This window comes from Dasypus novemcinctus, chromosome 24 (genome assembly GCF_030445035.2).
Source record: "Dasypus novemcinctus isolate mDasNov1 chromosome 24, mDasNov1.1.hap2, whole genome shotgun sequence".
Classification (NCBI taxonomy): domain Eukaryota; kingdom Metazoa; phylum Chordata; class Mammalia; order Cingulata; family Dasypodidae; genus Dasypus; species Dasypus novemcinctus.
The window spans coordinates 48,198,843-48,226,360 of record NC_080696.1 but is presented as its reverse complement, the minus strand read 5'-3'; the positions used below and the strand labels follow the sequence as shown (position 1 = coordinate 48,226,360).

Below are 27,518 nucleotides of genomic sequence, written 5' to 3'. Positions count from 1 at the left end.
CAAATTGCCACAGTTCTCAGAGCCTCCTCCATTTTCTGAGAGTTTCTGGGAACTGGGGACAATGTTATCTATCTCAGAGTATTGTTAAATAATGGTGGCTATAATTCCCTAAGCATCTTTATCTTATTGTGCCAGTCACTGTACATAGTTATGTCATTGACCCTCTGCCATGAGAGTAGCATGTCCCAGAGATTGCTTCCTACTTCATCTTGGGTCCCAGAAGAATATGTGGGGTAGAATCCTGCTAACTCTCAAAGGATATTTAATATCAGCAAGAACTAAACCTTTATGTGTAAACCACTGAGATTTGGGGGGTCATTTGTTACCATAGCATAACCTAGTGAGAACTGACTGATACATTTAATCATCGTAGCAATATGTGAAGTGAATTCTGCTATAATTCCTATTTTATAAGGAACTCTGGCTCAGATAGTTTCAGTGACTTTTTTGTGTTTTTTTTTTTTACTTTATTCAGCAAGTGGCAGAGGGGTGCTTCAAATTCCTAACCCAGTTATTCTGGCTCCAGAGCCTGTGTTCTTAAGAAGACGGAAATATGTGGGCTGTTTGGTGAATGAGTAATTCAGTGTGGATGGAACACCTGGTATGTGCATGACATCAGATTTGTAGTATAGGTTTGGGGCAAATCCTGGAAATCTTGAAATGTATGTGGTTTGTGGAACTTTCCAGTGCCAGATGGGGGCCATGGACTCTGCCTTTTCCCTACAACCCAGTTTCTACCAGAGGTTGCTCAGCCTGTCTCATGTGCTGGAGGGAATAGTGTCTCAGGGAAAGGCAGCCATTGTGGAGGCTATAAACTACCTTCCTTCCAACAATTGCTGAAATGCCCTTTTTCCAGAAAGTCTTCCTGCCCTGGTGGGAAGTGGAGTGAATAACCTTCCCGGGAACACCGCTGCTGAGTGTAGGACTTCCTCCTCCCCCACGTGTGTCCAGCAGTCTTCATCCTTGGTTTACATTTTGGTTCTACAGTTTTGCCTTCTCCCTACATGTTTTCCATTTGTCACTATGGCTTTTGGTTTTAAATGCTCAGAAAATAATGTTGCTATCTACAATGAAATCTTATTATAAATTTTACTTGCTATCAAGTATAATTCAGTATTGAAACAATTCTACTTACAACCCAAACCCTACCTCTACCCCAAGTGCTGTATTACCCCTCCTCACCTTTCATAATACCCTGTGCATATAGATCTGCCTTTAAACTATACTACATTGTAGTTATAACTCCTTATATTATAATTGCCCTTTTACTTGTGTGTCTCTTCTGGTAGACCTTCTGCAAAGTCTCTGTGTCCTGAGTCTTCAACACAGACCCTGACACTGAGTAGGCACTTAATAAATAAGAATTTGTTGAGTGCACAATATTGCTTATCTGTTTCCTTTCCCCTCCCTGCTTCAGTACTCTAAACTTGTTGAAGACAAGGACTATATCTTATTTGTATTCCAAAGGCCAAGAACAGCCTGGCATTCGAAATTAGCTCAATGTTTATTTTTATTGGATAAGTGAAAATAACATTTCCTTCTAGGGTCAGAACCCTTTAGAGTTATGAAGCTCATCCATATACATTGCCAGTTGATCTCAGAATCTTCAGACTCTCCCTCTCTAGTGTTCTCATGTCCTTTGTCTCACTTCTTCTCTCCCATTTCACCACTATATCTTCATGATCTCCTCCTCTTCCCCCTTCCTATTTTGGGAAAAGGCCTGAGAAATTCATCTCCCCTCCCCCTAGTATAAAGTCCTAAGGGCAGATTACTTTGGTTTGCAGTTGAACCAAGGTCACGCTCCCCCTTAACAGCTTTGCCATCTTGGGCAGGTTACTTAACCCTATACTTCTCTTCTGAAAATGGAGATAATACTTACATTCGAAGATAGCTATGAGAATTAATAAAGAAATGTGTTCCAGGCTCCTGCCATAGGGTGTGTGTGGTTTGCCTCAGTGAGTGGGAGTTTCTGTCTTTGCATGCAAGGATGATTCTTTGAGGATGGGGCATCAACAATCAGGTGGGAAGGAGTGGTGATTTTTTTTTTTTTTAAACACAGGGTGGGCATGCCTTGGTGTTCTGAGATCATCTCTGCCCCAGACAGGCCAATTCCTCAGAGGCCAGATCAGCACCACGGACAGTTCCCAGAGCCTGTCTGCTAGGCTCTCAAACTTACCAGCATCTAAGAAGCCTTCTGTTGCAAGTCACAACTTTATTTTTATATACTGCCAAGATAGAGAAAAGAGGTCAGAATTTAACTCTGACATGGCATGAGTCGTCATTTACTTCGTAATCTTAGAGCTGCTGAAATAGAGAAATCAGCTTTGTCTTAGCCTCAATTAAATAATGACAATTTATGGGAGGTGGTATCAGTGAGCAGTTGATGGCTGACCCTTGAGGAAATTAATAATAGCCAGCTTTTCTTGAATTCCTTCGGTATTCCAGGCCTTTTTTACTCCTTCCTTTCCTATACTGGGTGCTATCTGCTCTCTTTACATTCACTTAATAGCTATCAAATTTGGGAGATATAAAAGGGAGCCATATAGTCATTAAATCAACTGTCTTCACACCATTCCTCTTCCCAAAATATTCCGGTCACAATTCCCTTTCCTTTAGAACATTGCTTCCTGCTGAAGAATAAACTATGTCTTAACCTTCTCAGTCTACATCATGCGTAACCCACTTCAAAAGCATTTCAAATGCATAACTGACAACTCAGTAGTTTCACTCCTAGATATATAGCCAATGGAAGTGTGTGCAAAGGGTCACCAAAAAATGAATACGAAAATGTTTTTTAGCAGAGCTATTTGTAATATCCCCAAATTGGAAACTTCCCAAACGTTTGTCAACAATAGAATGGTTGAAAATAGTTTTGATATATTTACACAATATAATACAATAAAGCAATGAGGATGAATTAACTGCAGTGAAACAATTAGCATGAATGAACCTCACAAACATAATATTGAGTGAAAGAAGCCACTTATTAAAGAATATACATCGGGTGACCCTATCTATATGACAGTACAAAATAGGCAAACCAATCTACTGTAAGAAGTCAGGCTAAAGCTTCCTCTATGAGTGGGCACAAAGGGCTCTGAGATGCTGATAATGTTCCGTTTCTTAATCTGGGTCTTGGTTCATGGATGAGTGTACTCTGTAAGATCCATCAAGCTATATGCTTACAGCTGCAGACTTAAATAATGGTATGCTTTTTGGTACGTGTACTATACTTCAGTCAACATTAGTTTAAAAAGTACCTTCTCCAGAAGGCCAGAAACTCTAATGCTGAGAATTGCATGTGCAGGGTGATAGTTAAGACATTTGGGGATAGCTGGTCACAGGTAATACTCTCCTGAGTTTTTCATTGTGAATGGAGTGCAGAGCACATTGGGGAAAAGGGAAAAAAATGAGGCTGGAAAAGTCCATTGGGACCAGGTCAGAAAGGCAATGTGTGTTAAGGCCTTTGGAATTTATTCAGTAAGCAATGGGGTGCCATTGATGGTTTCTGGTCAAAGAGGTAACATGTTTAGGATTGAGTTTTAGAAAACTCCTGCTGGCAGCAGAGTGGAGAACTGGTAGAAGGGGACGCTGTGGTGGTGGGTACCTCCTGACCGAACATTTGTGGTACCTGGAGATCTTCCAGAACTACAGATTCATGGGCCTTGCCTTCACCTACGGAACAGTAATACCCAGAAGAGAGAAACAAGGAATTTGTGTTTTACCTGAGTTCCCTGGGTATTCTGAATTGCCAGACTGGCTGCTGAGCAGGTGTTTTGGGCCTCTGAGTTAGTTGTCCTTTGTAGTAGTCCAGGCAAGAGAAGGTAAAAGTGTGCACTAAGGCTGTGACCCTAGTGATAGAGAGCAGGCCTGAATTTGAGTCACGAAAGGGGACATGGAGACACATTTTATTTAATTACTGAGCAAACACTTACATGTTGCTTACTATGTTTCAGACCCTGTTTCAAGCACTTTTTACAATTATTAGCTCATTTAATCCTCATAACAGTCCTATCTAGGTAGATACTATTATTTTCCCCATTTTATGAACATGAGGAGAATAAGGCACAAAGCTTGACCAGGCTCTCACAACTCGTAAAGGGACTAGGGCAGTGGGTGTCCATGCTTTTGTCCTCTGGACGGTGCTGTCTCTTCAAGATGCTCCAGAAATATTTGTGAACGCCTCCTGACTGTGAAAAGAAGCAAGAGGTTGGCAGTCAGGAGACGGGAATTGTGATACCAATCTGGTCATCAGCTCCTGCCCTCTTTGGGCCTCGGTTGCTCCTCTACTCGGTGAATGTATTGGTCTGAATGACCTGGAGCAAGTTACTTAAGATCTCTCAGCTAAAACAAAGTGGATCATACCCATCTTCAGTAAAATGTTGAAGTAGGGAATGGCAGTTCTCCGCCTCCTCTCCCTCTCTCCACTGCTTTCCTGGGGATCTGGAGTGCTCTAGAGCATAGGGCTTGCTTTAACACGGACCTGAGTTCAAGATGTAGCTCTGTCCTGTCTGGTGTCACGTTGGCAAGTTGCTGAACTGCTCTGAACCTGTTTCCTTATAAAATTGGGACAACCAGACTTGTGTCTTGGGATTATGGTGGGTTAAGCACTGTAAATAGTGCCTGGAGCAGAATAAGGTACAAAAAATGGTAGCTACTATTATAGTTTATCATATCATCATTTGATTATCCTGTTCCTTATGAACACTCCTTTGGGGAGAAGAGGGTTCATTAAATGCATTCATACTTAGGCATAAACAACAGTATTCCTTTACTGGGTAATTTGCGTTTTTCAGGGGACTCATCCTAAAGCTGATTCAATTAAACACGTCTAGCGACACAGGCAATGTTAGGCGCTGTCCTGTGTGCTGAAAGGAGGTCGGTTAGGAATGAATGTGGTAGACATCGATCAGGTAGACTGAGAACTATGTTTTAAGGTGCAGAGGGATAGCAGTATAATAGGGATGAAGATAAAATGCCCCTTGGGACCTAAAGGAAGACAGGGAGTCTCATCAGGGAAGTCTGTGCAGAAGACATGGCATTTGGATTCAGTAGTAGAGCTTACTGGGTTTACTCTAGTGGTTCATTAAAAGCATGGGTGTGGGTATTGGAGTCAGAAAGACTTGGGTTTGAATTCCACCTCTGTCATTATAAGCTGTGTGTGTCTTTGGAAAAGTCACTTAATGTTGATTCTCATTTTTTTCTTCTGTAATGTGGGTAGTGCCTATCTCACCATTTATTGTGAGAATTAAATGAGACGATGCAGATGTAAAACAGCACAGCATCTGGCATTTTGGTGATGATAATATTAGTGATAGCTACTATTTATTTAGTGCTTCCTATGTGCCACAACCCACCTACAGTGTCTTAAGGATTAAATATTATTACAGTATTAAACAACATTATTTAATCCACATAACAGCTCTGAGAGTTTGGTACTGTTATCGCTATGAAATAGATGAGGAAACAGAGCTATACAGTGCCTGCTATATTATAGGTGTTATTATTTCAAAACTTAACTCTGGAGGATGGTTCGAATTTTGATAGGGAAGATAAGAAAAGGAGGGAGGTAAAGAAAGACCAGGATGAGGAAGTTATTGAGGATATACATGGAATGGAGAGGTGCCCGGCCAGGTCAGGGTATGGAGACAGTGAGGGAGGCCAGTAGAAGATGGAGAGGAGAGCAGGTGATGGAGAATCTTGAATGCCAGGGTGCAAGGAATGGGAGCCATTCAGAGGTTTTAAATAAGACCATAGCATGTTGAAGCTGTGATTTATTTGTGAATTTATTTGTATTTTGCCTTCTTTTGCATTATAGAGTTAATACATTGAACTATAAAATTTTTAGACAACAAACATACAAAGGAAAGATAAAAATCCTCTCCTGACTCCCAGTTCGCGGGTCAGAGTGTAAATTGATACATCCACTTTGGAAAATCATTTTCCAGTGTCTGCTGAACACATGATTACCCTATGACCCAGCAATTCCACTCCTAAGAATGTACCCAAGAGACGTGGGTGCAGATGTACATCAAGAGTCAAGCACTAAAGTAATCTTAGCAGCATTATTCCTAATAGTCCCTGGAAGTAAAATCACATGGCTATCAGCAGTACAATGGATCAGTCAATTGTGGTATAATCTCACTGTGGAATACCGTGCAGCAATGATAAACAGTCTACAACTACATGCAAAAGGGATGAATCTCATGGAGTCAACATGATATTGACCAGTAGAAGACATGCAAAAAAGCACATGCTGTCCATTTCTGTTTATATGAAGTTCAAAAGCAGGCAAAAGTATTGTCTGGTGCTAGAGACCAGGGTAGTGGTTACCCTTGTGAGGTGGGATAGGGCTGGAAGGGAGTAGAGCAAGGCTTCTGAGGTCCTGGTAATGTTCTCTCTTGACCTAGGAGCTGGTTACATGGGTGGGTTCAGTTTGTGGAAATTACCAAGCTATACACCTTAAGATTTGTGTGCTTTTCTGTGTATATATTTTGATAAATAGTTTTAAAAAGTGATCCCCTATGCACCTCCTCTTACAGTCTTTCTCCCTACAGTTATTCCCCCATTAATAGTTTGGTTAATATTCTTCTAGATTTTTCTATGCCTGTGCATAAAGATAAAGGTATACATATGTATGCAGCTTTCTGTAGCTTTACAAAATGGTATCATGTTTTACACACTGTTCTGCAAAATGCTTTTTTCACTTAACAGTAGGTTGAGGCAATCTTTCCATGTCATGGTATATGTCGAGCTAGATGATTCTTTTGAACAATTGCACAGTATTTTATTGTGTGGACCTATCATTTAGTTAATTGGTCTCCTAGTGATGGACAGTTAATCCCAGCGTGTCATTGGCATAAACAATACTGTGGGGAACCCCTTCATACATATCTTTGTGTACTTTTGCGACTCTTTGTGTAGAATGAATTAGTAGGAGTGTAATATCTTGGTCTGAAGTGGCAATTTAAGACAGTTAATCTGTTAATGGCTTGTTGGGTGGGTTGGAAGCGGGGAGACCAGTTAAAAAGCTGTTAAAATAGTTTAGACTTGAAATAATTAGGGTGGTTAGCTGTGAAAATGGAAGAAAGGACAGTTATAAAAGATATAAAGAGCAAAGACTTTATTTATAAGATGTGGCATCTGGTGAGGGAGAGGAATGGCCGTAAGGTCTTGGGGATTCTGCATCTGGGAGGCTGGAAAGATTGGGATTCTAGGACATAAATCAGAACGAGTTGGTTGGAGGAACTGGGGTTAGATTGATTGCAAGGCATCTGCTCACCATCAAGAGGCAGTAGCCAGAATGAGACTGGAAGTTCCCTTTTGACCAAGTTCAGGACTGGAGATTAGGGTGTCGGATTCATTTGCTTACAGTGGTCCTGAGGTTGTGGGAGGACAGTGAAACCACCCCAGGAATAGGTCTAGAAAGAGAACCTGAGGACTGAATGGTGAGGGCCTGATGTGTGGGGATGGGCTGCAGCAGGGGAGGACAAAGGCCAAGGTCAGAGAGATGGGAGGAAATCACAGGTTAAGGAAAGAGTGAGTTTGAAGTGACTGTAGTTCAAAGGATGAAGTAGTTGATGGACCAAGTTAGCCTTAACATACTTGTGGTTAATCAGTGTGATCATCTGAACTATGAGCTCCATGGAGGGAGGGACCATGCCATTCTTACTTGTTCTAGCCCCAGCATTGGGCATGGTGTTAGTACCCCAAGTTGTTCCTGCCACCTGGCAGGACTTAAGTTGTCCACATACCCCTCCTTTTCTCTCCCACCCCATACATAGACTCGCACATACTGAGAGAGGAGGAACTTAGGATCCTGCCTGAGGAAGTTCAAGTTTCACCATTTGTATTTTGGGTACAGGAAGTGCAAGTATATAGCCAAAAATGGGTGATCCAAACTCAATTTATTGTACATCGGAGTGGCTATCCTTGAGGTCATTCTCACTGTTGGTATCCAAATGTACCAGACTCAGACTCAAGCCTCTACAATGGAATGTTGCAAATGCTAACCATGGACAATGGTGCCTCCTGCTTGCTCCCCATAGCTACAACCTTGGAAGACATGCCCTGTTCCGTGCCTGCATTCATCATGCAGCAGTCCTCCTTATCACCACATTTCATGGAGCAGAACACTAGAAACCGCCTGTGCAAAGGCTGTGCTAATATGAACTTTGACCTTTTTAGAGTATCAGCCAGGGCAGGTGTCTTAGATTGAATTTCTCCAAAGCAGACCCTGAAATGAGATTTGTGTGCAGATGATGTATGAAGGAAGTGCTCCCAGAGGAGACTGGGAGAAACAGGACAAGAAAGGAGAGGAAGCAAGGCTGCGCTCTCAGGCAAATCCTGCCAAGGGCGGCTTCAGCCCCGCCTACGGGGTTACTCTGGAGCCTGGGTTAAGCCTCAGAATTTTCTGACCTGAGTGAGGCAAGGGAGCTGGGCTTTCGTTCTCCTGCTCCTTCTAGTCTTTGGTTAAAGGTCAGGACATTTCTGGCTCTGCCTATGTGGGGGTAAAGCAGAGCAGGCTCCAGTAGCCCAAGAGAGGACTAAAAAAAAAGTGGTAGGGACTGACTGTTGGATGCAAAAGCATACTAAATGGAACCCAGTTCAGGGCTCACAGAAATGGTAAATAAAGGGATTTGGGGGCTGAAGTCTGTTCTTCAGACCCCCTCCATTGGGAGAGCTTCTCAATAAATCTCTCTTTTGTCTATAGTCCAAAAAAATAAAAAAATAAAAAAAAATAAGGGGCTTTGGAGGCATCTGGATGGAGTATCAACACTGTCTACTGCAGCAAGTCAAACAAAGGTCTATTTCTGGGCCCTGATGGTTCAGAAGCAGTGGTTATAAATTTCTCTCCTGTCTCCCTTAGATGGTGTTTATCAGTAAGGGAGTTAGTGGGGACCAGCTCTTAGAAGAAGTTTGTTTTCTGTCTTCATGAGGGCTTCCTGGTTCATAAGAAGGTACTTAGTAAATGTTTGTTGAGTAAATGAAAGCATCATACTCCAGGGAGTAGGGGCTGAGATCAGTCCCTTGCTCACGATCGTGAGCAGTCAGTGGAGACTGTTTTGGTAAGCCATGTGAACAGAGTGGTGGGGTGGAAACCAGATCGCAAGAGATGAGCGAGTACATGGTTGGTGAGATGGTGGTAATATGCTCTTCTCTTGAGTAGTTTGTTGGTGAAAGGGGGGTGGTGGAAAAAGTGAAGCCTTGAGCAGACTTGCAGGAAGAGTGGGAAGAGCCAGAAGACAGAAAGGGGGCAGATGCAAGACCAAGAGAGAAGTGGTGGAAAGAGGTCGCAGTGAGGGTGGGAGGAGGTGAGATGGGGAGAACAGATGACGGATGGCCTTGGCCAGGAGAAGGGTCACCCCTTCCTTTCGGAGAGGAGAGGAGGGTCCAGGGCAGGTTGAAGTGTCTGAGGATGACAAAATCTGGAAGTGAGAAAGAGTAAGATAAGGAGGACACATCTTTTTAGGCGAGAGGGAGAAAGGTCATCTGTTGGTTGGATGGGGTTATGGAGGATGGGTTGGGAAAGATATGGAGCAGCCAGCAAGAGATGACCAAAGGAAGGGTCATCTGGCTGAGGTTAGATGGTAGACATCACTCCTGTGGTTGGATGCAGTGGTGGTTGCGGATTGAGGGCTGGCAAAGTGGGGAAGATGGCATGCCTGTGGGATGGCATGAGCAAAACAGTTGGGGAGTGCAAATTTGGGGAGTTAGGAAGTCTTTTCTTATTGCAGTGGCTGTGGCTCCTTTCGCTGAGCACCTGCATGTGCCAGCTGCTGTGGTAAGTGCTCTATCATTTAACCCTCTCAACAACCCCGTGAGCTGGAGGCTGGCTTTCTTGCCTGGGGCCATGCATCTAATAGCTGCAGAGCTGGGACTCTGCCCTGGGCCATCTGATCCCCCAACCCAGGCTGGGCGGTGAGCCAGGGCTGTGGCGAGGCTCAGTCGGGTACAGGGTGTGAACCGCTTTGCTGGCTGTAAATGCCACGCCGATGCTAAGAACACCTCTCCAAGCCTCCTCCTCAGCCCCTGCGGGGATTTGAGTTGTTTGTCAGGCCATGGGCCTCCCTCTTCCGGGGGAAATGTGTCAGACCCTGGTGGGTGGCAGCGGAGCCAGGAAAGGGCTCCAGAACAGGACTCGGTGGCTGTGCAGCCTGTGTGCAGGGTGCTTGGTGTGGATCTGTATCCGTGATGGGGGGTGTGTTTGTGTTTGTCCCTGTAAAAATCCACTCTCTGTGTGCATGTGGGGGTTTCTGTCTGCTTCTGGGTTCTGAGCGCACAGGTGTGCATTTTTGAACCTTTCTCAGCATCTCTACCTACTATACCCATAGAAACACAGTGACGGTAGAGAGAGGCTGCAGATGCAAGTTAGGGAGAGAACAAACGGTGGAACCAAGTCGAAATGCAGGCACAGGGATCCCCACGTCCCTCACATGTTCGGAACACCCCCGGCGGCACACAGAAACAGTGCTGGTTTCTCTGGGATCTTTCTTGAGTGGGTTGGTGCCTATTTCTGGGTGTGTATTTCAAACCCCAGAGATACACACACCTTGTAGCCTCAGAAACATGCAGGGATAGGTGTATGGAGACGTATGGAAACACGCACACGTGGACAGGCAAACGTACACGGACACACTCTTTCTCTTTGTAAGCATACTCCTCTGCCTGTGTGTGTGTGTGCACGCGGTTTCCTGGGTATGTGTGGGCGTCCGTGTGTGTGTGAATAACACAGACACATGTAGAAGACAGAACGTGGGCGCACACTCTCTGAGAAGCACACACACAGGGTGTCTGTCTCCGCGTGTGTGTGCGTGCGCACACACTACTCTGAAGTCTGGAAGGAGACACCACGGTGAGTTGAGCAGGCAGGAGGCTGGGATCAGGCCGACGGGAGGCCTCCTGCCACACCGACCCGCCTCCTGGTCTCTTGGCAAGCCTACCCCGAGGGAGCTGGATGATGGGGTTCTGGTGGGGCTGCTGTTCCCCAGTGGGCCAGTCAGCAAACACTAATGAAGCACCAAAGATCTAGTCCCCACCTCTAGCAAACCCACAGTCCTATGAGGGGGCGGGGGCTGGAGACATCAAGCTATCCTGAATAGCTAGGCAGTGAACATGGAGTGGAGAGAGCTGCCCACGTTCAAATCCCAGCTTCCCCCCTTAGTAACTGTGCAGGCATGGGCTGGTCACTTAACCTCTCTGTGAGTGTTTTGGGGAGAATTGTAGAATCCACCTCATGGGTGGCTGTGAACATTAGGACCGTTCTCAGGCTTTTACACCTGTTAACTCATTTGTCCAGACATCCGTTCATCCAGCAGTTACTGAGTACCTACAAATGTGCCAGCCCCTGTTTTAGGTGATGGGGCTTCAACAGGAACAGTGCAGAGTCCCGTGTCCTCATCAGTTTACCTTCTACGTGGAGGAAGCTAGTCAGTCACCCAAAAGTATGTAACGTGCCAGGTGGTGGTCAGTGTCAGGGAGGAAACCAAAGCAGGGTGCCAGGGCAGCGTGGCGGGAGGCAGGAGGGAGTGGTCAGGGAGGGTCTTGGATGAGGTGACATTTGGTCCCAGAGAGGAAGCTCTAGGGGAGGGAATAGCAAGGGCAAAGGACCACTTACTTCCGAAGAACCCTATTGCTAGCCCCCGTTTTATGGTTGAGGAAACAGAAGCAAAGAGAAGGTAAGTAATTTGCTCAAAGTCACACAGCCAGTGAGAAAAGACATCCAGGTTTTGAACCCAGGCATCTGGTTTCAGAGTCAATGGTCTCAGGAACTATTCCTCAATCAGGAGTGATTCTTGACACACATACACCTAGGGGACTTTTGGCAACATTTAGAGGAGTTTTTTTTTTTTTAACAAATCAATTTTGTTACATATTAATAAAGCATAAAACCATCCAAAGAGTACAATTAATGGTATTCAGTGCAATCACATATTTGTGCATTCATCACCCCAGTCATTCCCAGAGCACTTTTCATAACTCCAATAATAATAATAAACAAAAAACAAACCTCATCACCTCTCAGTCTCTCTATGCCTTGCCTGCCGTACATAGCTGCTATTCTTTTTCCTTCTTTCTAGTATATTTGTATTTATATTTTGTAAAAAGCCTTATATGTGCAATATCCCTCATATTTGTGTTTAACATGTTTTACTGTCTTATACAGTCCCATGTTACTCTTTTTAGCTTTCCTTCAAGTAATGTACACTGCTAGTTATAAACACCATGGTATGCTTTAACTATTTCTGTTCATTTCCAAAGATTTACAAACAATGTGTTTACCGATTTAGAGGTGTTTTTTATTGCCCCAGCAGTGGGGGGTGGCATGTCTGCTGCTGGCATCCGGTGGGTGGAGGCCAGGAAAATCAGACATCCTGTAATCACAACAAAGAATTGTCCTGCCCCAAATGCCAATCCTGCTGAGGTTGAGAAACTGGTCTAAATCTATGTAAAGTCTTTGCCAGAGAGTATGGCATATAGTAATTGCTCAATAAATAGTAGCTGAAGAGGAGGAGAGATGCATTGGAGAAGGTTGCAGGAGAGAAGTGAGTTCAAGGGGAAAAGGTGGAAGCACATGCAGATGAACTTGTCAGTTCGCCTCAGGTAGTAGCATCTGGTGTGTGAGTGTGAAGGGCAGGGCAGGGTCCTGGGCAGGACTGTCCTGGGAGGGCAGGTGTAGGTGAGGCTGTGGTATGAGGAGGTGTCGTGGCGGGGAGTGGGGGCTGCGGCTGGGCAGCCACCAGCTCCTGAAACGCTAACCGGACGACTGGTCTCTCTGTCCCCTTCCCACCCCATGTCTCTCTCCCCATCTCCCTTGGCCTCTCCACCCCGAAGGGGACAGCCGGAGGCTGAAAGGAGCCATCCAGAGGAGCACGGAGACGGGCCTGGCCGTGGAGATGCCCAGCCGGACGCTGCGCCAGGCCAGCCACGAGTCCATTGAGGACAGCATGAACAGCTACGGCTCAGAGGGCAAGTGAGTGTGGGGCCTGCGCCTGCCCCCTGCCCAGGAGCCCCCCGGCTCTCTGGACCTTCAAGGGCACAGGGTGGGAGGGACAGAGGAGTGCCCTGCAGGAGCCCTGGGTTGGCCTCTGGCTAGTGAGGGCGTCGGCTCAGGCCTCCCGGGTCACCCCATCCTTAGAAAGCCGCAGAGCTCGAGGCAGAGGAAGGAGCAGACTTTGGTGCCCGACTGCCTGTCTCTACCACTTGCCAGATCTGTGACCTTGGGCATGTTGCTTTTCCATGCCTCAGTTTCCTCATCTATAAAATGAGATAATGGTACCTTCCTCATGGGGTGTTATGAGGATTAAATGGGTTAATGTTTATAAAGAGCATAGTGCAGTGCTTGGCACATGAAAAGTGCTATATTTTAGTGCTGGTAAAGAAATGGAGAATGGGGCTGAGGGGCTTGTCCAGGGTCACAGGAAAGAAAGGGGTTTTTATCATCATCGTTTCTTCTATATTATTTTCTTTTAAATCCCAGTTGATTTTTTAAAAAGAAATACTATTGCTTGATAAAAATAGTTCCACGTATATCAGATCGTAAAACATTAGCACTGACTGCCTCCTTGCTTGTATTTCTCTCCCTTGGCTGCACATCAGAATCACTGGGGAGCTTGTTAAAAAAAAACACAGATTGCAGGGCCCTGCGTCTGGGCGACTGAGTCAGAATCTCTGGGAGTGGAGCCCAGGAGCTCCATTTTTAAAAAGCTTCCCGGGTGAAGAATTCATCTAGATTGGGGGGGGGGGGTTCTCATCTTTGGAGCAATTATCAACCTCTTTGAGAATTTTGGGAAAGCTGTGGCCGTCTTTCCCCCCACACACCCCAATAAATCACTACACACATACACACATGCTCGTCTCTTACAGCTATAGGCAGTTCCCACATTCCCCTAAAACTCGGCCGTGGATCCCCGGCAAAGAAAGCTCCTTGATCTAAAGTAACTCCCTCATTGTCCAGGTGACTGGGGCGCTCGGAGAGCCCACCCAGGGTCCTAGAGCCTGTGGACAAGCCTAGAGCCCAGGGGTCCTAACTCGCAGCTGGGGCTGTGCCCCGGCAGTGAGTGCCTCGCTTCAACCTCGGCCGTCCTCTGCTCATAAGGAGACCAGGGCTGGGAAAGACAGGTGATGTCCAGTCCAGTCACCCCTAGCCATTGTGGCTGCTGCCTAAATATAAGTTAATCAAAATAAAACGAAAACCTCAGTTCCTCATTTGTGCTAGCCACATTTCAGGCGCTCACTAGCAGTCCTGCTCAGCAGCTGTCTGAATGGGCAGCGCAGAAAATAAGAGTGTTTCCATCACAGCGGAACGTTCTCTTGGGCAGTGCCAGCCGCAGGGTTTGACCGAGGGCAGGCTCCAGCTCCAGCCCCCCCTTTTGTCTCCTTCCATTCTGTCCTTTCTTTCGGCCGGGGGCTTCTGCTGGCCAAAAAGCCTCCCCCACCGCCCCCAGACCTCCCTAAACCAAGAACAGCCCTCCTTGGCAGATGCTGCCGTTCGCCTGCCTCCCAGGGAGGGTCTCTGGTGGGTGGTGGGCGAGCAGAAGAGGCGCATGGGGGGACGGGAGCGGGTGTCTTCTCTAACCTGAGAAATGCGGCCAAGGCAGCGAAACCCGGTGGAGGCTCTTCTCAGCATCTGGGTGGCAGCGGGTCCCTGCTGAGAGATGGGCGCTCAGGGCGAGGGCCAGGGAAGAAGGATCCTGACCAGGCACCGAGGACATTTGGGTCCTGGTCCCCGCTCTGCCACTCATCCCCTGGGTGGCCTCAGGCACATCCCTTGGCTAAAGCCGGGGGAGGCTGGTAAACATCCCGCCTGCCGACCTCATGGGCAGGTTGAGAGAACCAGATTCGGGGGAGGGCAGCACGGGAGCCAGACCCATACTCCCATTTTACAGAAGGGGAGGGAGTGGTATGAGAAGGCTCAGAGAGGTCACATGACTGGTCCACGCTGTGCACCTTTAAGAGCATCAAAGGAGAATGTTGGGGGGACAAATGAGATGACGCCTTTTTGCTGTAATGAGCTTTAAGTTATTGAGAGTCTTTACATTACAGAGAGGTTCAGACGACCTTGCTCATGCCCCATTTCTGCTTCTTCTTCGGAACTGTGTGACTTTGGGGAAGTTACTTCACCTCTCTGAGACCAGTTTCTTCATTTATTGAAAGGGGACAATAATAGGACAAACCACTAATAGGGTGGATGTGAGGATTAAATGAGTTAATATACATAAAAGCACTTGAAACAGTGTCTAGCCCATAGCCAACACTGTAATTATCAGCTATTATTAGTGTTTGTTGTTGATTAAGCTTCTGCTAGTTGGGAATTTGGCTCCTTGCAGCCATTTGCATCTGAATGATTCAGTGAGGGACTCAAATACTATCAGGTCTGGAAGGTACTTAGCCGAGGGAGCACTGAGTAAGTGTTGGCAGTGATGATCTCGATTACTAAAGGGTTTGGGGGTGGGTGTGCTGAGCACAGCTGTGGAAGGATCGGGTGGGTTAGAGGGTGCCCGAGCCAGCAGAGGGGAGGATTTTGCCCTTGGAAGAGGGGCTGAGACCTGGCAGAGCCCAGCACTGGGGAGGGAAAGGGACACTGGAAGCAGCAGGTGGAGGAGCAGGTCAGCCTCCTCCTTGTTCTGGAGGTATTTTGGGAAATGGTTGGATCCAGATGCCAGGCTCTGAAGCAGGAAGGGGTGCGGCCATCCTCCCCCTCTCCTCCTCCTGGGCATCTGCCAGCCCCGCCGAGGCGTTCAGGGAGCCGGCGAGCTCGAGCAGCTCGGGCGGGCGCCTGACGCTGTGGGGTCTGTCTGGCCGTAGGGTGGACCACTGGGCATCTGCCTTCCTGCAGGTGGGCATGTTTTCCATTTCAGTAAATACTGACTGAGCAGCCAGTGTGCCAGGCAGTTGGGCTGGGTACCTCGGAGACCCTGCCCCTTTAGAGCTTCCACTCGAAGGCATTGACCCAGCAATGGGCAGCGTGGCGAGCACTGCCACCGACAGGTAGCGGGGACTTGAGGAATGCTGTGGATGGGACCCCATCCAGGTCTCCGGGGGCTGGGGAAGGAGTGCGAATGGATTGGGCCCCTGCCCATGGAGGCTGCCTTGGGCTCCAGAACCAGGCCTCATTCAAAATGTGGACCACACACCTGCAGCAGCAGCGCCCCCTGGGAGCCGGTCAGAAATGCAGATTCTCAGGCTCCACCCCAGACCCACTGATTCAGCATCTGCTTTTTACCAAGATCCCCAGGTGGTTTGTGTGCATGTTAAGGAGAGCAGCTCTAGTGTTGTGGTAGTAATGACACAAGAACACTTTGTGTGGGCAGGAACGGAGCTGAGTGCTTTGACTTACAATGACTCATTTCATCCTCACAGTGACCTGATGATGGAGCAGCTGTTGTTATCCCCATTTTACAGACAAGGAAATGGAAGCAAAGAGAGGTCAAGCAACCCACCCAGGGACACGTAGCTAGGCGGTGGCCACGCGGGAATTCTCATCCAGGCGTTTAAATTCTGCCCTTACCTATTACATGCTGCTCTTTCTCTTATTTAATGATTGCATTTATCAGACTTCTGGAGGTAGACACTTCCAGGGCTGGTCTGGTGGCTTGATGTTAATCCTCCATCTTTCTGTTCCGCAGGCCTCGGCATGTTGGGCCAGTCATGGTTCATCCTCTGGGCTTGGGAAAGCGCTTTCTTGCCCTGAGCCTGTTTCTGAGGTTCTGTACACTAAGGATGGGAGGAAAACAGCTGTGGGTTTGGCACCTGGCCACGGTCACCCACACCAGAGCAGGACTCACCCAAAGGGCAGGAGATGGAGAATTCAAGCCCCCTGAGAAGGGGCCGCGAGAACATCTTCAGGCCCCCCCACCCCAACCCGGAGATGTTCCCTGGCTCACCCGGAACCAGACCTGAGGCCAGGACTTGAGTTCAAGTAGTTCCTTTGGGAGATGATTCTAGAAAACAGTGCCGAGGGGCAGATAAGTGAGCCAGGGCAGGGGAGGCATCCCATAAAAGGCCCTCGAAGCTGGCTACCTCCATGGGCAACCCGAGCTCAATCCTGGTGAGACACCCTGAGCCGGTGTGGAACACACGCCTGAGGGTCCCCCCGGAGGTGAGCAGCTGGGGTATTTATGTTCCGGCTCTTGTCAGTGCTGGTTGCTGGTTCCTCCCAGTTAATTGTCCTCCTCTTCCCATGGCAAAGTGGCCTCGGAGGCCGCAGAGATTCTCAGGGGCCAGAATAAGTTAGGCGAAGGACTGACTGGGCAGGCAGTAGGAGTCAGTGAGCACTGACCTGGCGAGAGGTCTAGGACAGGGGTTCTTAACCTTTTTTGTTCCACAGACCCCTTTGCCAGTCAGGGGAAAACCATGGACCCCTTACTAGGTCCACACTATGCTGTGTAATATTTAATAAATATATCACACCCACACCAACACGTCCCCACAAGAATAATGTTTTTTTGAACTTTCAGTTCAAGCTCACTGACCCCCTGAAATCTTTCGAGTCCATGGACCCGTGGCTAAGAACCCCTACTCTACGGGATGTGGGGGGTGCCGGCAGCACCTGCTGAGCTGTCTGAGGACACAGCACCACCATCTCCCAGCTGCCCAAGCCGGAAACCTGGGCCTTCTCCCGGGTGGCTCTCCCTTTCTCACACCCCTTATCTGCTCCATAACTGGGCTCCACCTGCTTTACCCTTAATTAGGTCCATCCAGTTCTCTGCATCCCCGCCTCCTGGTCAATGCCACCATCGCTCTTGCCTGGACACTTGCAGGTCTCCTTTGGTCTAAACTCCGTTGTCTGCTACTCAGTGTGTGCTTCCTCTGGCTCTGCCAGCCTCCCTGAGGCCCCCACACCACCATCCCGAACCTCTTACGCTCCCTCAACCTGGGGCTCCCATCCCTACCCCGACTCCCTCTTCACCCCCGATTCATTCCTTCTGCAGCTCTCAGCTAAGTGCTGGCACGTAAGCGTTACCTCGTGCGCCAACTCCGGTTAGTTGAGAGTGGCTCCCTGGAGTGCTGTGTTGAGAAGGATTCTGGAGCCAAGTCTAGGCTTGGCCGGAGTGTTGAGGTTGGCTAGCAGAGCCTGCCCTGGGCATGGAAAGGGGGAATGGACTGGCATGGTGCAGCCAGTCCTCCGGGAACCAGCGCCCCTGGGAAGCCTGCCCAGAGTGCCACCCCTCCAAGCGGGAGCAGCAGCTTCCTCACCCCCTGTGCCTCCCACCTCAGCACCCTCCACTCTTCGTCCTAATTGTCGAGTGTGTGTATGTCTGTCCCACTAAATTCTGAGCTCCGGGCCTGCCCAGCATGGGCCTGGTCCCCCGTCTGCTCTGCACATTTTAACGAATGATCGGCAGGTGTATAAGAACGGAGGCATGGAAGCCTTCCACCCCTTCCCTCGCCTCCCCGGTCTGTTCATCACCCCGAATCCAGCACCCTGGCATCCTCTCTGCAAACCTGCAGGTCTCAAAGCAGGTTCTCAGGGCACCTCCTGCTCCTTCCCTCTGCTCCTCGTTGTCCCGAGGCATCTGGGTCATTGGCATCCAGCTCCCCGGGTGTCTGGGTCACTGTGCCCACAGCCCTGGTGGCTGATGGCAGAGGCACTGCACCCCAGGCTCAGGGCCACCCTCCTGCCAAGGCTGCTTCCCTAATCACCGAGGAGTGCCCTTCACCACCTCTGCTTGTAGGAGTCATCGAGCCTGTTGGATAAAACCAGGACTGGATGTGGCCATGGGCTGGAAGACAAGGGGATTTGTTTTGTTTAAAGCACTAGTATAAACAAAGCAGACTGTGTTCTAAGAAGGGTCTCTCATTTAATTTGGTAGCACTGAGGGTGATCCTATTGTTATTTATTCCTGCTTTACCAAAAAGGAAGCCGAGGGTCTGGGAGGTGAAGCATGTGTTTCCACATCTAGTGACTGTGGGGTCAGGGTTCAAATCCAGGCCCTCCTGACCCCAGAACTGGGGCTGCATATGCCTGTGCTGTGCTCGGGGCAGCCTGAGGTCCCCTCAGGACCCTCAGGCATAGCACACAGCAGGGCAATTAAGAATGTGAGCCCTGGCCGGGCTCCTGGGGTTCAAATCCCAGGGCTGCCACTTACTAGCAGAGTCATCTTGGTTGGTTTCCTTAACGTTTTTATGCCCCTGTTTCCCTCTCCACAAAATGACTTTAGTAAGTACGTCACTCTCAGAGTTGTCAGGTGGACGAGATGAGTTCATATTGATAAGGTACTTAGTCCTTTCAGTGCCTGGTTCATGAGGAGTTTTTGAAAAATAAAAAAGATGAAATTCCTGGCCTCAGGCCCGGGAACCATGCTGTCTGGAGCGGGGCAGGTTCAGAACTGTCTCGGATGCTCGAGAAGCAGGGCAGGACTGCTCGGCCCACCATATCCCAGCACTCAGTCAGTTCTGCTCCACTTGTTTTGAAAACACAGATTTGTTCCAACACGATTGAAGCATTAGGAATCAGTTTGAGCACGAATCTCCGTGATTTCCTCCATGAGGAAGTAAACCAGGTTGGAGGTGACCCGCCCAGCCCTCAGACACCCCCCGGTTCCCTCCGCTGGTCACAGCTTACCAGCCACACATCCACACCTGTGCTCCCCCTCCCTCCCGTCTCCGACCTCCCCCCCACTTCACTAACTCACAGGCTGCGGCCCTTCTGATGCCCACTTCCACATCAAACTTGAGGTCTCTTTCAAGGTAATGTACCATGTTTATTGTTTTTTTTGCTTTTCATGTGTCCCTGACAGTGTTTTTGAGTGTTGTACTTCTAACCCCTGTCCCCATAAGCTCTGTGATTTTCTATTACAAGAGTTTGCAGGGCCTGGTGATTTTTAGGAATGTATATTTTTTTTGTTATAGCAGAACTGACTGTATTACAGGCTCAGCATGTCAACGGGGAGGTGGATAGATGGATGGAGATGAGTGAGGTGATAAATGGCTGGATGGGCAGAGAGCCCATAAACCAGCAAAACCGTTCAGAACCACCTAGCCCATAATGACCAGGAGGACTGGTCATTATGGATGCAATTGAGAAAGGTGATCCATCTGGAAAACAAAATGGAGTTAAACCCCAGAGTAACCCAATTACTTCTTTAACACTGAGGACATGGAAAATCCAGGGGCCCAACCAAGCTCAAAGGTTAATTAAAGATGAATGGGTTTCAGCTCCACAAACAAAACTAATAAGATCTGAAACACAGGAAATCTCATTTCACCATTAGCCCAAAATAAAAGACCAGCAGACGTGGGTCCTGATCCTCTTGGGCCTCTGCCCCGCCGGATGGCACACGGCCCCTGGAGGAACCAGCTGCTGCAGGCCCCCGGATGGCCTGGGCATGGTCTCAGGCATCCAGATGCCGCGCTTCCTAACAGCTCTGGAATCAGAAAGGCCGTGAAAACGCCGAGAGGAGGGAGAGGAGACTCGCCCAGGCTGGACTGCAGGGACCAGGAGGCCGTGGTATTTCATCCCTTTATTCCTTCAGCAGCTACTCGCATGCTAGGCCCTGTGCTAAGCACCTTGGCTGCTTCTCACTGACTCTCTCCCCAACAACTCAGCAAGGTAATTACCATTTATTCCCATTTTGCACATGAGGAAATGCAGCTCAGAGAGGTTAAAGAAGCTTGATTTTGCCGAAGTCCAGTCTTAGCCACTATATTACTGCCTTCCCCAGCCTGAGGCCAGCTGCAGGGTGCTCAGCAGCGAACAGTTATTGAGTGCCTACTGCATACGGGACATACTGCCAAGCACTGGTTCTAAGCAGTAGCATGTATGTGCACTCAATAACTAAGTTAACGTTTTCTTATTCCTTTCCTAACGGATCCTGTGAACACAAGATATTTCAAAACATAAAAACAGATGCAGAACAGGCAGTGGCCAGTTTAACTGCGGAGCCGCATCTGTGAGGTAGATGTAATCTCCCCTTTTCAGATAAGAAACTTGCTGGCAGTGCAGAGGTGCTAGGAACTGGCCGGAGGTCAGGCAGCAAGCAGGTGGCCAGCCAGGAGTCAGTCCAGGTTTTTCTAAGTATCCTTCGCTTTTTTTCCTACGCCAGGGTCGATCCCAAGATGGGTGGGGGCTCCAAGGCAGTTGGACCTCTGCCCAGCAGGGAGGGACTTGCTTCCCCTTTATTCTTCCTTCCTCCATGCCCGCCCTGGAGGACGTGCTAACCTGCTAAGGGTTTCTGGGGCATCAGCCTGGTTCCTTGGCAGCGTGCGAGGCACCCTGGGATGGGAAATCAGGCAGCCGCCCAGATATTATAAACAATTACCGCTAATTACCAGGCCTGCCAGTTCCCTATTGTCTGCTCACAATCCCACCGGCAACTGAGGAACAGACAACAACGATGTTGGAGGAAACTTTCAATTTCAGGCTCGCTGGTGCCTGGGAGGCTGGCTCCTTCAGCGCCTTGTACCCCGCCGGCGCTGCCGTACCCCAGGCTTTGGAAGCCCAGGTTCTCCTTCACAGTGGAGCCCGGCCCCTGGAGGGCCAGGAGGGGGCACAGAAACAGGAGATGGGGTGTGGAGGAAAGGCTCTGCCTCCAGCCGAGAGGGGGTCTGGGCTTAGCCTCAGTGCTGTTGATGAAGCGTCTCGGATTTGCAAGGATAGTGGGTACACATTTCGGTCCCCATCCCAGATACGTAACTTTATTTTGTCCACTCATTTTCTATAATGGTGTCACTGAATTGTTTGTTATTTTAAAGCCTGGCTGGTGGGGTTCAATTAGTACTCTTCCAGCTGTCTTGGTTTGGGTTCTTCCAGAAGCGAACCCTGACCAGGGTAGACTATTTGGAAGGTGATCCCAGGAAACGCCAGTACAGGAGTGGGAATGAGATGGGTTAGGGAGCGAGTCAAGAGTGCGCTATCCAGCCTGTCACCAGTGTGGGTGACTGGAGGGCAGTCCTGCTGAGACATTCCAGGAGACTACTGGACATAATCCCAAGTGTCCCGCTGAGGACAGCTTCTAGTTTGTCATCGGCAGGGGCTGCTCTGGGAGCGTGAGCCATCAGGGACTTCCAGCCTGCTCTGAGTGCGCTGAATGTGCTCTGGTGCCAGAGAGTAAGAGCTTAGCCCTAGACCAAGTGGCAGGAGTTCGAGTACCCAGCCTCAGTTGTGCAGAAGTGGGGGTGGGGGTCACATCCTACATCCTAGCACCATGACTCGGGCAAGTTCCTTAAGCTCTCAGCTAAGCTGTAAAACGAGACCAGGAATAGTATAACCTCATGGGGTCGTTGGAAGGCTAAAATGAATGACTATGTGGAGCTTTTGGGATGTTGCCTGGCACACAGCATTGTTTTCGACTAATCTATATCAAGTTCCCGTTTTTCCTCCATATGCTGGAAACTGAGTCTCACTTGGTTCGGGATTTTCCCCAAGAGCCACATTATGTTGGAAAGCTGATGTAGAAAGAAAGAGTCCATATCAACTTCTCAGAATAGTGCGAGGGGCACAGTTTTGAAGCATTAAATAAGAAGGCCAGAGCTTGGGCACCGATGGCCCTATCGAAGATTGCCTCCTGCACCCCATGCCGGAGCCCCTTACTCTAATACTCTTTTTTTTTTTCCTGTAGCATTTACCACCTTCTCAAGTCTATATTTTGATTTATGATATTAATTGTTTATTAGTGTCTCCCTCCGTTGGAATGGAAGCTCCTTGAGGAATCATTGATGGTCTTGTTCACTGATACATCTCAAGTGTCAGAGCAGTGCCGGTACCTAGCAGGTGGTCAGTAGGCGTTTGTTGAATAAGAGAATCAAATGGCTGCTGACTGTAAGCCACCTTGGTGCCTGGTGTACCAGCTGAATGTAGGGGTGGTTAGTGTTCAATAAACGTTAGCTGTTGTTATTTTGTTGTAAGACATTAGGGGGAGTGTGTGGTCCTCAATCATCCATCACACCAGTGTCTTCTGGAACAGCCTTACTGTCGCCTGCTCCTTGATCATTGTTTCCCACAGGCCTTGGTCCAGACCACAGGGCTTCCTTGGATCTGCCCCTCTTGTGGGCGCACTGGGAACATACCTCCTCTCCGGGGTGTGGAGGGACACGCGGAGCCTCAAGACCCTCCTAGGTTCACTTGATATGGCCCCTGTGCAGCCATTTCTACAGGCATCATGCACTTTCTGGGCCCCAACCAATAAGAAGGGCGGGCACAAGTCCCCTCGGTTTTTGGACACCCAGATCTACCTGGGGCCTTCTGTCATCCCTCACCATCTCCACTGCCAGCACACAGGGCATCCTCCTCGGGGAGACTCCAGCATCTCAGCTCTCCTCCTTCTGCACCCACCCCCAGGCTGGGGGTGCTTAGTAAAGCCTGGTCCAGCGTGTGTCTTCTAAGTCTTTTTCTTCGTAAATCTGAAACTCAGAAACAAAGAATCTGACTCTTGTTCTCTGCATCCTACTGGGTCGTCCCTGCGGGGGATGTGGAGCATGCTGGCTAGTGCCTGAATGGGGAAAAGGAGGCAGAGGGTCATAGGAAATCATGAAAATGGAAGACATTTGGCTAAAGTGGCAAGTTGTTATCCTGTACTGACTGCTGATAACATCAGACTATTGGAAAGACACTGGGCAATCGCACCTGGTTGAAGGTACGACTGGGTAGCTAGTAGAATTGATGGACTCTTTGCTAGAGCAGGCCTTGGCTCAGCACTAGTGACTTTCAGTCTCTAGGATTCTCTCCTTGGCTGAGCTTGGGTCTGGTGTCTATTTCTAGATCCATCAGCTCTGGTCAGGGAACAGAGTCACTGTGTTAGTTTGGTTAGGTAAAGCCAATTCCGGTAACCTTTAATTTCAATGACTCTTTTGCAAAGAAGTTGATTTCTTGCTCATGCAGACTTCATTGCAGGTCTTTCTGGTCTTTGGGCCCCTTTCTTGAGGCTTCACCATCCCTTAGGGCCTCCAAACCCTCTGCTGGAGACACGGGGAGGAGAGAAGAGGAAGCTCGCCTGTGGGAGGTTTTCGTGGGAAGGCTGGAACTGGCCTGCATCACTTCAGCCCACGTACCATTGGCCACACCTAGTTACAAGGCTCTGTCCAGGAGGAGGAGGTGGTCATGTAGTCTGCCACACTCAGAAATGCAGACCTGCCTTCTAAAAGGCGTCTTCCCCAACCAGGCAGACCCCGTTAAAATCCTGCCTCTCCCACCCTTTCCCTGTGTGATTCTAGGCAAGTGGCTTTACCTCTCTGAGCCTGGGTGTTCGGGTGTGTCAACTACATCAGACCACACCTGCTTCAGTCGAGCTATTGTACGGGCGCCACCACACTGGAAGATCAGGAGGACAGGCCTTTGTTTTGTTTGCTCCTGTAGCCCCAGAGCCAAGGCAAGTGCTAGCACTTAGTAGGCCCTCCATGTTTACCAGATGAATGAAATGGGACACCTTGGTGAAAGCTGCTGAAATCAACACTGCCACCATCGTTGGACATAAAGGGCAAGGCTCGCTTTATCGGAGGAAGAGACAGTGGAAGGGTTCATGGTTCAGAGCTCGCTCTAAGGAGGGTGGAAGCCAGATTCTCTCTTTGCCCAGAGCGAACATCATCAGCCCCAAACTCATCCTGCCCTTCACGCCCCTCCTGAATCAGCCCTGGCTTTCCACCATACTCTGTGCACCTGCTGGGTCCCACCACCAATGTTTGCCTGTGTTGTGCCCCAACCGTACTAAGCCGTCTTCCTCTACCCTTGACTGCTGACCCTGTGTATCCTTTGTCCCCCGATTCAAATCCTCCCTGTCTGGCCCATTCTGGGCCACTGTAGCCCTCTCTCTACTGACTGCCCCTGGTTCCCACAACCTGCAGTGGATTGGTAGACTGGCTGTCCCTCTCCCTCATTATATAGTCTTTCGTTTATTTTGAACCACATTTGCCCAGAAAAATAATTTTTTTTTGTACCTATGATCTTGTCTCCCTTAACAGCCTGCTTGAAATTGTGTATTCAGAGGTGCTCTTGAATCAGGCAGTAGCCTGGTATAGCAGTAAATGCTGCCATCAGATCTCAGATGGGTCTTTCTTGCAGGGCTGGGGTGGGGGGTGGTCCTGGGAGGGCCATTGTTGAATTGTGTCTGAAGAACTCGGGGAAAGGTGGAACAGTAGGTCAGTTTGGAAGCAGAAAGGGGCACCCAGGCAGAGATGGAACCAGAATCCTTACCTCCCTCGGAGGCTCAGGGTTGAGATCCCTCTTGCCTCAGGGTTGAGATCCCATCAGGTTCCCCACATGGGAAACACATGGAGGGGTCCATGGGCTCCCATCTTGGGGCAGTGAATGAAGCAAGGCAGTGCCCTCTTCAACTCCACGGGCTCCTTGGCCGCCACTGGGACACCTGGCACACAGGATGCACGTGTTAACGATTGACTTAACTCTTGGCACATGCACAGCTGGAAGCACACTTGGACTTGGCATTTGAAGTATCATGTTCAAGTACTAGTTCTGCCCTTGTGAGTGCTGCAGCGTTAGGCAAGTCACACATCTCTTTTTTTTAAAACAAATCCATTTTATTGATACATATTAATAAAGCACATGATTTATACAAAGTGTACAATCAATGGTATTTGGAATAGTAACATAATTGTGGTCACATATCTCTTTGAACCTTAGCTTCCTTATCTGAATAAGGTGATAAAAGTTAACAACCGGCCTCCTGGGGGTGTGGTGGAGATCAGTGAGAATGGATTGGGAGTGCTTTGCGCTTCATACAAACAGGAGTACATCAAGCTTGGTACTGAGAGTCCTATCTCATTTAACACTCACAGCAGACCTAGGAGATGGGAACATCATTATCCCCATTTTAGAGATGGGAGAGGGAGGCTCTGAGAGGTGAAGGGAAGGAAAAAACACTAAAACTGGCACTTTTTAAAAATTATTATTGATTTATGAACTGAAAAAAAAAAAAGGATGAGGTAATTTGCTTCAGGTGGAGCTTGATCCAGGAGCTCACACAGTGCCATCACAACTTGGTCTCTAATTAGGTTGATGGCTTCCAGAAACTTCAGCCCCATATCTCAGGTTCAAATCTACTGAGAAAAGAGAACTTCTCACTCCTTATAGTTCAAACAATGCTTCTAGGCCAGATTCTTGTTGGCTGGCCTGGGCTACTCATCCATCCGCATCTGAGCCAATCCCTGTGGTCAAGGGGAAGGAGTGCCCTGCTTGACCAGGTGGGGAAAGGGCCTTCCCAAGGGAAATGTGAGTTTTTGTTACCGAAGGAAGGAAAGTGGATATTGGACAGCCAAGCAGTCACAAAAAATGCCCAGAGTCCAAAGATGCATCTCACACTTTCATGTGCTAACATATATCTAAGGGTCACGTTCAAGTACAGGTTCAGGTTCAGCAGCTGGGGAGTGGTGAGAGTGCATTTCAGTTAGCTCCCAGGTGCTGCTGCTGCTGGGCTCTGGACCGTGCTTTGAATCAAAGCATTAAACCACATGAGCCAGGCACTTGACAACAATCATCTCCCCAGTTCTTACAATCACTCATCATGTCTCTAGTGAAGAGAGGCAGGAAAATGGTACAGCACACAAAAGCTAAGCCCTGGACTTTTGAAGGGTGGTTACAATACCAAGAAGGAGGGAGGGGAGGAGGGAGAGACAGAACCTCATGATGTACAGTGATGGATGTGGACAGAAATCATCGTGGGATGATGGACATTCTGGAGCCAACCACTAGAGTTGTCTGAATTCTCGGTCTGGCCCTTAGTAAGGTTCGTTTCAGCTTCTCTCTTCTTCTTGCAGCCTTAACTACGGGGGAGTTTGCCTGGCATCGGATGCCCAGTTCAGTGACTTCCTGGGCAGCATGGGGCCAGCGCAGTTTGTGGGCCGCCAGACCCTGGCCACCACGCCAATGGGTGAGTGCCTCAAGGCCTGCCCCACAGGGAGGGGGTGCTCCCACCAGAAGCCCTGCTTGGAGCACCTCTCCCTCCCACCCAGGTGGAGCAGCCAAAATCCATAGGCCTGTTCCCTGCCAGAGGGTGGTAAGCCTCCCTCCCCTCTGCCTTGGCTGCACCCTCTGAGCACCCAGCCTGGAGCCAAGTTCACACTTGGCAAGCCCTGGGCAGGGCCTGAGCACTTGGTGTATAAATTGGTTCTGATCTTGTTTTGGGTGGGAACAGGGCAAGAGGGGTTCTTCTCTAAGCAGAATGTGATTGAGCTTCTAAGTCATTCCCCGGTCTCATCTCTCGGTGCTTCTTGCAGGGGACGTGGAGATAGGCTTGCAGGAGCGGAATGGCCAGCTCGAAGTAGACATCATCCAGGCTCGGGGATTGACGGCCAAGCCAGGCTCAAAGACACTGCCAGGTATGGGAACTGCCCTCCCCTTGGTGAGGGGGGTGGAGGCTGGGGCAGGATATCCAGAGGGGTGTCTGGGTCTGGAAGAGGAAAATTGGGCCCACCCATGAGGGTCACCTCTGTCCTAACCCTAGTGACTTTCATGGGACTGAGGGTTTAGGATTTGTCCTTGGGACCCAGGGGAGATGTCTGTTGACCTTGTTAGTCTTCCTCTCTGCACTAGCCCCTGGAGGGCAGGGGCCGTCTGTTCCTGCCTA

At 49.0% G+C, this 27,518-nt stretch overlaps 1 protein-coding gene across 1 annotated transcript in view; it reads left to right on the top strand.

Annotated features, from left to right (window-relative positions):
* The window catches only part of RIMS4 (regulating synaptic membrane exocytosis 4), an 82,959-nt gene that overhangs the window by 24,992 nt on the left and 30,449 nt on the right, over positions 1 to 27,518 (top strand). Inside the window, exons 2-4 of the mRNA XM_058287368.1 lie at positions 12,835 to 12,973; positions 26,710 to 26,822; positions 27,169 to 27,302. Of these exons, the coding sequence (XP_058143351.1) occupies positions 12,835 to 12,973; positions 26,710 to 26,822; positions 27,169 to 27,302 (386 nt within the window). The remainder of the gene's footprint in view (positions 1 to 12,834; positions 12,974 to 26,709; positions 26,823 to 27,168; positions 27,303 to 27,518) is intronic.